This window comes from Tachyglossus aculeatus, chromosome X1 (assembly GCF_015852505.1).
Source record: "Tachyglossus aculeatus isolate mTacAcu1 chromosome X1, mTacAcu1.pri, whole genome shotgun sequence".
Classification (NCBI taxonomy): Eukaryota; Metazoa; Chordata; class Mammalia; order Monotremata; family Tachyglossidae; genus Tachyglossus; species Tachyglossus aculeatus.
The window spans coordinates 101,190,582-101,201,627 of record NC_052101.1 but is presented as its reverse complement, the minus strand read 5'-3'; the positions used below and the strand labels follow the sequence as shown (position 1 = coordinate 101,201,627).

Genomic DNA, 11,046 nt, shown 5'->3' with positions numbered 1-11,046 from the left:
GTGTCCACTCTTCTTTCCCCACGGACTACCATCTTCAACCACTCAGTCTCTAATGGCTCCTTCCCCCTGCCTCCAAACTGGCCAGGGTTTTGCTTATCACAAAAAAACCCCAAACCCCCAAACCCACCCTTCTCTGGGCCTTATTGCACCCTTCAGCCATTGCCTGCCATTCCTGCCTAAATTCCTCAAATGGGCTGCATACATCTGCTGCCTCCACTTTCTCTCTTCCATAGTAAGCTCGTCGAGGGCAGTGATCACATATGCCACTCTGCTGTTCTCTCCCAAGTGCTTAGAGAACAATTTTCTGCACAGAGTCAGTGCTCAATAAATCCTACTGATAGAATAATTGAGTGCCTATTATGTGCAAAGCACTGAACTAAGGTCTGGGAAAAAATATACAGTGGCAATGTGGTGCCACGGGGTCATATGGCCTAAGGAAATGGGCCAAGTGAAGAGATCTTGTGAAGCGGTGTGGGGCTAGTGGAAAGAGCAGGGGCCAAGGGGGACAGAGAAACTGAGTTCCAAACCCGGCCCTGCCAGTTGCATGCTGTGTGACCTTGGGCAAGTCACTTAACTTCTCTGTGCCTCAGTTTCCTCATCTGTCAAGTGGCGATTCACCATCTGTTCTCCCTCTCATTTGAGACTGTGAGCCCCGTGGGGGTCAGAGACCGTGTCCAACCTAACTCGTACCTACCCAGGCGCTTGGCACATAGTAAGTACTTAACAGATACGATTATTTGAAGAAAAGATCTAAGTGTTTGCGATTGGGAGCTGTTTGAGAATCGGTTCTTCAATGCGGGGGTAGTCTGGTCCCGGTCAGTCAGTCGTGGGCACCGTAGGCTAGGGATTGTTCTTTTTTTTTTTTTTAATCTGTTTCTTCAGAGCCCCAGATTCCAGGAAGCTACGTCCTCGTCACCAAGAATAGGGCTGCGCGCATGACGCGTGAAAAGGAGGAGTGGATAGTGGGTGACGGACCGAGCGGTCCGACACATCCAGCTTGCCAAGCTGTCCGGGAGTCCCTGATCTCGGGCCCGGTTCGGCTCAGAAAACAGGTGGAAGGGCGACGACCCGCGTCCGTCTGTCCGGACGGTCCCAGGGACGGTCCCAGCTCGCTCCCCGGCTTCGGGGCGGCGGCCCGGCTCCTGCCCCCCGAGAGGCGCCACCTCCCGGCCCGCTCTCATTGGCTGGAAGTTGCCAGCGGATGGTTCCAATTTGCCACGCCAGCCCGGTCCCCCGGCCCTTCGCAGAGCAGGGCGCAGCCTCCGTCCCGCCCCCGCTCGGAGGGGACCGGCCGTTCGGGGGTAACGGCGCGTCACGGGGACCTCCTTAAAGGGGAAGTGAGCGGGCCGGGGCGGAGCCGCCGAGCTGGGCGCTGGCGGCAGCCGGGAGTTGTCACGCTCCAAAATAATGCCCGCGGAGCCCGAGCGACAATGCAATGGAGGTCGCTCGTCCTGGGGCTGGTGTTGCTGAGGCTCGGTCTCCAGGGGGTCCTGTGGCTGGTCTTCGGGCTAGGACCCAGCATGGGCTTCTACCAGCGCTTCTCCATCAGCTTCGTCCTCCAGCGGCACGGGGTGGTCAAGATCTCGGTTCCCTTCTCGTCCTCGGCCCGGGCCGGTAGCGGAGAGGCGGCGTCCCCGTCCTGGCTGGAGTCCCCCCGGCACCAGCGGCGGCCCGGGGGGGGGCCCCGAAGCGGGCCCCGAGTCCGGACTGTGCAGCGCGTCCCACTGGGGCTACCTGCTGAGTGGCCGGGGCCCGGCCGGGGCCGCCGGCGAGGACGAGTACGAGAAACGGTACAGCGGCGCCTTCCCTCCGCAACTGCGGGCCCAGATGCGGGACCTGGCCCGCGGAATGTTCGTCTTCGGCTACGATAATTACATGGCCCACGCCTTTCCCGAGGACGAGCTTAACCCCATCCACTGTCGGGGCCGCGGCCCCGACCGGGGTGACCCGTAAGTTCCGTGGCGTGGGCGGGGAAGGGACAAGGGGCAGCCGCCCCGGGCTCGGGCCTGCCGGCGAACACTCGCCGCCAGCCGGCCCGATCAGCCCCAAGCCAGAGGAGGGGCACCCGGCGCTCGCTTGGGGGAAGAAGGCGCGGCACCTGTACGAGACTCGGTGGCTCCCGAGAGAAGCAGCCGGGGCCGAGTGGAAAGAGAGCCTGGGACTGGCAGTCAGGAGACCTGGCTTCTCGCCCCGGCCCCGCCACTTGCCAGCCGGGTGACCTTTGGGCAGGGCGCCTCCCCGCTCTGGGCCTCAGTCTCTTCATCTGTCAAATGGGGAGTCAGTGCCCCTTCTCCCTCCCCACCCTTGATCGGGGCGGGGGCTGGGTCAGGTCTCATTCTCTAGCGCTTAGCACACGGTGCGTGGCAAATAGTAAGCTAGCCCGTCTGTGGTTATTACCGGTACTGCTGTATGGTTCCTCCTTGCCCCTCGTGGTCAGGACGCCCCTGGTCGCCGAGGGAGGAAGGGAGGGCGGAAGCAAACGAGCTCTCTCTTCCCGATCAAACATCCTTGCGCGCTCGGAAGGACCCTTTAAATTGAAGATCGGGTGAGTATCTCCTCCCCTGAACTCGCTTTGCCCCACGCCCTTCCCCTTCCCGACCCAAACTCGGCTGCCTTAGTTGCCCTTCTTCGCTCTTGCAGCTCAGCAGCGTTGTTTTGTCTTTATCGAACGGGGCCGGTCTTCCGGGGAACATTGTGAGTGAGTTTTTATAGCCACACGATCCGGTTTGCTTGCCTCTGGGTCTGGAACGACCCTAAAGTGACGCCGTCACGGCTGTGATGGAACTTGCCTTTCGTCGAATCAGTTCTACCGAAGTATCTTGCACACTTGTCAGTGGACATCTAATACGTGTAGAGTAATGTAGTACTGAAAGGTATGACCTCCACTTGTTCCAGTGCTTGGCACAGAGTAAGCGCTTAACAAATACCAACATTATTATTATTATTATTTGACACCTCAAAATACACAGCTGGATCCCCGTGATTGGGTTCCAAGTCAACATGCCACGCTTTTCCAGTATGCACTGCCGGTGGATGTTCAGCCATATGGAGCCTTTCTGGCCTGTAGCTTAGTTGCTGGTTACTCTTAGCGTCAAAGTCCAAGCGGCAGAGACCCGATTTTTCTGTCTCACCCACCGGCAGGACAGTGTCAAAGGTGAGCTGCCCAATTTACCTTTAGCCTGTTGTGACCACAGGCCAAATAGCATATGAATTGTGCAATCCGTTCCGTGATTTCTAAACTCTCGAAAGAGTGCGAGTGAGCTCAACTCTGATGAGAGTCGTGATGCTCACTCCATAGGTTTTGAATATATGGAATTGAGTTTTCTGGTTATTGTTTTTTGTAGTTCACTAAAATAAAATGTGTACTTTCCAAGATCCCCACCCCCACCCCATCCTAGACTACGCAGCACAGGGAAGCTGCGTGGCATAGTTGAGTCAGAAGGTCCTCGGTTACCTCATCTGTAAAATGGGGATTAGGACTGTGAGCCCCATGTAGAATATGGATTGTGTCCAACCTGATTACTCTGTATCTACCCCCAGTGCTCAGAACAATGCCTGGCACATAGCATTTAACAAATACCATTAAAAAAAAAATCCTGTCCTTTTAGAGTCCATTTCAGCTAGGCAACTTGAACTGTATTCCAAATGTAATCTGAAAATTTGTTACTACTGTGAAAATTCTCCTCCCAAATTGTAATTTAGAGCCTTCATTTTAAATGGTGGTTAGACCTATACCAGGCTGAATTCACAGCAGTGGCACTTTGAGGAAACAGTACTCATATCACTTTTCTGAAAATCATTTTACACACGTCTCTCCAACTCCTCGAAAACCTCCAGTAGTTACCTCTCCATCTCTGCATCAAGCAGAAACTCCTCACCTTCAGCTTTAAGGCACTCGATCAGCCCCCTCCCTCCCACCTATTCTCATCCCCTCTCACTACAACCCAGTCCGCCTGCCTCGCTCTTCAAATGCCAACTCACTGTGCTTTACTCTAGTTTCTCTCACTGTCAGCCCCTTGCTCGTGCCCTCTTTCCAGCCTGAAACTCCCTCCCACTTCATATCAGCCAGATCACCACTCTCCCCATCTTCAAAGCCCTACTAAAATCAGATTTCTTCCATGAAGGCTTCCCTGAATCTCTCATCTCCCCACCCTATTCTCCCTCCCTGCTGTGTCGCTAATGCGCTTCAGTCTGAACCCATCTAGAGCACTTTGATACTCACCTCACCCCTTCTTACACAGAGTTTATACTCTGTTAGTTCCCCTACCTGTAATTGATTTTAATGTCTGTCTTTCTCGCTAGATTGTGAGGGCAGGGGCTATGTCCATTAACTCCATGAAAGAGAGAGCAATAAGAAGTTTTTGTTTAATTTCTTAGTGTTAGTGAAATGAGAAGGAAACATCCTTTGTGAGCATCAAAATTTTTATAGCTTAAAATTACATCTCCTTTTGCAGAATAAGGGGGAAAGGAAAGAGAGTAAAGGTAGAATTTCATAACTTTGGGATTCAGAGTATAATGGCGGTAAAGAAAATTTATTTTAAAAAATACATTTTAAAGTCTTCTGAAGAATTACAGCACCTTTCAAGTTAATGATTTATTGGTTTAAGCAGAAATATGGTTTGGCCTTTTGGAAATGGTTTCTAACTGAAGGTTGTAGCATATATTGCTTTCAAGCAGAATGCCTTGGTTGTATTGTCCTGCCTGGTGTGCTGTACCAATTTATGCTTGAATGTTTGAGTTAGCTATCAGGTAGTTTGGAAAAGCTCTCATGGATAGATTGCGAAGCTGAGAAACTGGGAGACAGGAGGAAAGAAGGTTGGGAAACGGGGCTGACTTCCCATGGTAATCAAAGTAAGCCATTGCCTTAAGGCAGGGTTAGCGGTGTGGAACCTTCCAAAGACCGCCAAGTCGTTGCCCTTCGAAAAGATTGCGGTGGGATGAAAGTTCGCTCTCTTTAAACATCCCTCTCCCCCCACTTTTCCCACCCCCAGCTTTCCTGCAGCCGCTGAACTTCTCACACCAGCCCTAGCCAGTGACCTTGGCTTGCCTGGCCTAGGATGGGCTGGTAATGGAAAGTTGCCGTTTTGATCTGGCTCACCCTAAGTTCATGCGTGAAGGGGAGTTTCTGATGTGTGCAGAAACGAGTGGGTCCAGCTTTGCCGGATTCCCACCTTGCAGAGCCCTGGGGTGGCCAGTCAACCACGGGGGCAGTAATGGCAGTATCGGTGACTCCAGTTGCCACCTAAAATGCGGCAGATACTCTACCTCCTCCCTGCTCCCTGCTGCCATGCCAGGCGGTGTGGCAACAGGGAGTCCCTTCCCATCCCTTGGGCCTAAGGTGGGAATTGAATGGGCCCACCCAAGGCTTTTCACATGGCAGGACAGGGAACCCAGAATTCATCATCATCCTCTGTATTATAGGATGCCAGGTCACTTTAGAGCAGTGGTTCTGAAAAAGGTCACACAGTAACAGCCATGCTAGTCAGGGTCAGGCAAAAATTAATTCCGCTCATGAACAGCTTTGGAGCAGAGTACTGCATTCAAAGGCATGTTACTGGAGGAATGGTAACACATTTTACAGTTTTGCCTTGAATTATTCCAGTTCAATCCTGCTCTGCCCTCCAAGGTTCCCAAACAGGTGATTTTTTTTTCTTTCTTTTTTAATCTGGCTGAGCTGGGGAGGACCCAGTGCACTTTTCTCCTATGGCCTCTTTCTTGGCATCAAAGATGAGCCAGCCAATTGTAGTAGAGGATCTACAAACTAGCTAATCAGCCAGTGAAAGAGTGGCCTAAATTTGAAAATCTAGTTGGCTGCACTAGATTTCCAGCCTCGAAATAATTGAGAATTGTTTATTTGGTTGTACGTGTCCGCCAACTCCATTGTACTCTCCAAAGTGCTTAGTACAGTGCTCTGCACATAGCCAGTGTTCAGTAAATACCACTGATGATTGCTGAATTTCTTGAAAGTACCGAATTTAGAACACCTTCATCTGATTTTTTTTAATATTTAGTTGTATTTCTTTTTTCAGTTCAAATCTGAACATCAACGATGTCCTGGGAAATTATTCATTAACTCTGATTGATGCATTGGACACCCTTGCAGTAAGTGATCAACATGTTTGTGTTTTTAATCTTATGAGAAGTCAGTGATTTGACTCCCATATATCTTCTGTAAAGTTCCCTGCTCATGTGTAGTGCCAGCATTCTAAAATGAATAGAGAGTTTGATTCCCCAATTCAGTTGGTAGGTAGCAACAGAGGGCTGCAATTTTAAATGGGCAAAATATTTCTGCCTTATTTTAGAAATGAAAAGCTAGGAGAAGAGGTGAAAAATCTGGATTCATACTGTGTTATATATTCTTAAACTGTCAGAACCTATTTTCCCCTGAATTTTCTAGTGTTCTAATCCTAAAAGAGAACCTCAAGTAAATGAAAGGAACTTCCCTAACCTTCAACTCAAATAACAGTTATTCACATGAAGTGGCTTTGGTTTCTAACATGAAATCTCCAACTCACAGAAACCAGATACCATTAGTGAGAAACTGTAATCTCTCAAACCGGAAGGCGAACTAAGAGGTCCTCTAGTTTGTCCCCCTGCCTTCTGCAAGGGCCATCTCTTAACCAGTTAAGCACTTAGTACAGTGCCCTGAACACAGTAAGCGGTCAATAAATGCGATTAAATGAATGAACCAGTCCAGTCAGATGGGACATTATCTCATTTATAATGACCGTGAGAGAAGGAAATTCTAGAGCTTTCAACTGTAAACCATTCCAGGACCTAACAACCCTCACAGTGAAGAAACTCTTTAGCGCAAACCTAAAACCCCATGCTAGAGTTTAGATCCATTTCCTCTTGTAGTGTTTGAAACAAAACTTGAGAGTTGATCATATTGAGATCGGCATGCTAAAATTGTGAGCATCCTCAGGGAGGGGATAGAAAACAGAAGGCTTCGCTTTTGCCATTCTAGAAAACCATGGGACATCTGCACCTGGGATATGGTGTGCAGTTCTCATTGCCGCATTTTAGGAAAGGTACATTTAGCATTTCTGCTATAGCATGTTTTCCTTACTCAGTGACAGTATTAGGGAACATTCTCACCACATGAGTCTGTTCTGGTTATGGCCAGCACAAATAGATTTGGTGTAGAAAGAATGATGGTGTGGTATGTAGGAAGGAAGGATACACCCGGTGTCGGTCATGGTGAGGTACTACTATGCTTCCCGAGTTCCTCCTCGGCCTACTTTGGTTTTCTTTGTGTTTTTGCAATTTTACTGTATGGTCAGGTCTGCCAGAATATGTATTCTCACTGCACGTTTTAGATAGCCTGCGTTGGCAGAATTAGGGAACATTCATCTGACAGTGTACATCTGTCTGGATGGACTGTGATATGGTGGTGTGAGGAAACTGTTATGTGTATACACATACTGTTGGACTCGGGGTGAGTACTAAAGCACAGATGTCTGGTTAACCTTCCTTAACATAATGTTCTTCAGGATTGCAATTCTCATGTTATGAGAGAACTGACTTTAATATGGTAAAGAAACAATAAGTAGTAAGGGTATGAAGCATTCTGCTGGTGGGGTAGCCGTGATGATAGTATAGGAATTTGTTTCAAGATGTCTGTCATGGTTGTCTCTTCCTTCGATGCTTTTACCCCCTAATCCTTTTATTCCCATTGAGTCAATGGATACTCTTGCACAAGTTTCTTCAAGAACAAAACTCTCGCATTATCACGGAAATGATAATACTGCAGAGTAAGATACCATAGCAGTAGCATCCACATGGTGCAGAACAATGTAGAAGGTGCTCAGGAAGTACAGAATAATGGGGTGATATTTTCCCTGTTTGAAGGAGCATACAGTCTAGTGGGGGAGACAAATATAAAAATATTTACAACTCAAGGGGTCAATCAATCAATCAGTCCATCGTATTTATTGAGCGCTTACTGTGTGCCGAGCACTGTACTAAGCACCTGGGAAGTACAAGTTGGCAACATATAGAGATGGTCCCTACCCAACAGTGGGCTCACAGTCTAGAAGGGGGAGACAGAGAACAAAACAAAACATATTAGCGTGACTCAGTGGAAAGAGCATGGGCTTTGGAGTCAGAGGTCATGGGCTCGAATCCCAGCTCTGCCACCTGTCTGCTGTGTGGCCTTGGGCAAGTCACTTAACTTCTCTGAGCCTCAGTTACCTCATCTGTAAAATGATGATTGAGACTGTGAGCCCCATGTGGGACAACCTGATCACCTTGTATCCCCCCAGCGCTTAGAACAGTGCTTTGCACATAGTAAGCACTTAACAAATACCATCATTATTATTATTATATTAACAAAATACAATAAATAGAATAGATATGTACAAGTAAAATAAATAGAGTAATAAATACGTACAAACATATATACATATATACAGGTGCTGTGGGGAAGGGAAGGAGGTAAGGCAGAGGAGATGGAGAGGGGCAGGAGGGGGAGAGGAAGGAGGGGGCTCAGTCTGAGAAAGCCTCCTGGAGGAGGTGAGCTCTCAGTAGGGCCTTGAATGGAGGAACAGAGCTAGCCTGACGGATGTGGAGAAGGAGGGCATTCCAGGCCAGGAGGATGATATGGGCCGGGGGTCGACGGCGGGACAGGCGAGAACAAGGCACGGTGAGGAGATTAGCGGCAGAGGAGTGGAGGGTGCAGGCTGGGCTGTAGAAGGAGAGAAGGGAGGTGAGGTAGGAGGGGTTGAGGTGATGGAGAGCCTTGAAGCCGAGGGTGAGGAGTTTCTGCCTGATGCGTAGGTTGATTGGTAGCCACTGGAGATTTCTGAGGAGGGGAGTAACATGCCCAGAGCATTTCTGGACAAAGACAATCCGGGCAGCGGCGTGAAATATGGATTGAAGTGGGGAGAGACAAGAGGGTGGGAGATCGGAGAGGAGGCTGATACAGTAGTCCAGATGGTATAGGATGAGAGCTTGAACGAGCAGGGTAGCGGTTTGGATGGAGAGGAAAGGGTGGATCTTGGCAGTGTTGCGGAGCTGAAACCGGCAGGTTTTGGTGACTGCTTGGATGTGAGGGGTGAACAAGAGAGCGAAGTCGAGGATGACACCAAGGTTGCGGGCTTGTGAGATGGGAAGGATGGTAGTGCCGTCAGCAGTGATGGGAAAGTCAGGGAGAGGGCAGGGTTTGGGAGGGAAGACAAGGAGTTCAGTCTTGGACATGTTGAGTTTAGGTGGCAGGCAGACATCCAGATGGAGATGTCCTGAAGGCAGGAGGAGATGCGAGCCTGGAGGGAGGGGGAGAGAGCAGGGGCAGAGATGTAGATTTGGGTGTCATCAGTGTATAGATGATAGTTGAAGCTGTGGGAGCGAATGAGGTCACTAAGGGAGTGACTGTAGATTGAGAACAGAAGGGGACCAAGAACTGAACCTTGAGGAACCCCCACAGTAAGGGGATGGGAGGGGGAGGAAGAGTCTGCAAAAGAGACTGAGGATGAACGACCGGAGAGATAAGAGAACCAGGAGAGGATGGAGTCTGTGAAGCCAAGGTAGGATAGCGTGTTGAGGAGAAGGGGGTGGTCCACAGTGTCGAAGGCAGCTGAGAGGTTGAGAAGGATTAGGATAGAGTATGAGCCATTGGATTTGGCAAGCAGGAGGTCATTGGTGACTGTTGAGAGGGCAGTTTCCGTGGAATATAGGGGACAGAAGCCAGACTGGAGGGGGTTGAGGAGAGAGTTGGTGTTGAGGAATTCAAGGCAGCACGTGTTGACGACTCGTTCAAGGAGTTTGGAAAGGAATGGTAGGAGGGAGATGGGGTGATAACTAGAAGGTGAGGTGCGGTCAAGAGAGGGTTTTTTTTAGGATGGGAGAGACATGGGCATGTTTGAAGGCAGAGGGGAAAGAACCAGTGGAGAGAGAAATAAGTGAAGTAGGCCTACAGATGTGAGTGCAAAGGAGGGTGTAAGTGAGTTTATAAGTATTTAAGTCGGCTGAGAGGATGATGTGGTGCAAGATGCTGGGAAATTAATCAGGGAGAGCTTGTTGGAGGAGGTGGGATTTTAGGAGGGGTTTGAATAGAGGGAGAGCTGTGGTTTACATGATGTGTAAAGAGTGGGCGTTCCAAGCCGAGGAACACTGTGAATGAGGGGACAGAGGAAAGAGAGTCACAAGTGAAGTACAGCTAGAAAGTTGGCCTAGGAGGAATGAAGAAAGCAAGTGTGCTTTGTTAGTATGTTTGGTTTTGTTCTCTGTCTCCCCCTTTTAGACTGTGAGCCCACTGTTGGGTAGGGACTGTCTCTATATGTTGCCAATTTATACTTCCCAAATGCTTAGTACAGTGCTCTGCACATAGTAAGCGCTCAATAAATACGATTGATGATGATGAAGTGTGGAAATGTTGAGAGAAGAAAGCAGATGGGTACGTTGAGGCTAGATGGTGGAGAGAGAAGATAGTGGTTGAGGGCAGCATGGTCTAGTTTGGAAAAAGCAAGCACCTGCAAGTCAGAGGACCTGGGTTCTCATTCTGACTTCACTTGCCTGCTGTGTGACCTTGGGCAAGTCACTTAACTACTATGTACCTCAGTATCCTCATCTGTCTAATGGGGATTCATAACTGTTCTTCCTCCTACTTAGACTGAGAGCCCCATGAGGGACAGGACCGCATCCGACCTGATTTTTGTATCCCCTCCAGTGCTCAGCACAGAATAAGCACTTAACAAATACCAAAATTGTTATTATTCTTGGGGAGTCTTGAAGCTGATTGTGAGGTGTTTTTGTTTTATGTGAAGAGACCCAATGAAGGTTTTTGAGGAGAGGAGAGATGTGGGATGAGCAATTTTTTTTCAGGAGTTTAATGTGGGCAGCAGAGTGGAGTATGGGTTGGAGGGGATAGAGGTTGGAAGCTGGGAGAGCAGTGAGGAGGGTCGTGTGATATTGTGGATGATGATAAACATGAAAAAAATGATTCAAGTTTGGACCATTGAAGGCTGAGAGTGGACAAGATGGAAATTTACAGAATCCTGAAGGATATGGACAGGGGGAACATATAATTGCTCACCAGTTCACCTCAGC

The 11,046-nt window shown here is 49.2% G+C and overlaps 1 protein-coding gene across 1 annotated transcript in view; it reads left to right on the top strand.

Annotated features, from left to right (window-relative positions):
* Positions 1-1,391: 1,391 nt before the first annotated feature.
* Positions 1,392-11,046, top strand: part of EDEM1 (ER degradation enhancing alpha-mannosidase like protein 1) — a 33,410-nt gene continuing 23,755 nt past the window's right edge. Inside the window, 3 exon segments of the mRNA XM_038772029.1 lie at positions 1,392-1,649; positions 1,651-1,949; positions 6,030-6,102. Coding sequence (XP_038627957.1) covers positions 1,431-1,649; positions 1,651-1,949; positions 6,030-6,102 — 591 coding nt within the window. The 5' untranslated portion in view covers positions 1,392-1,430.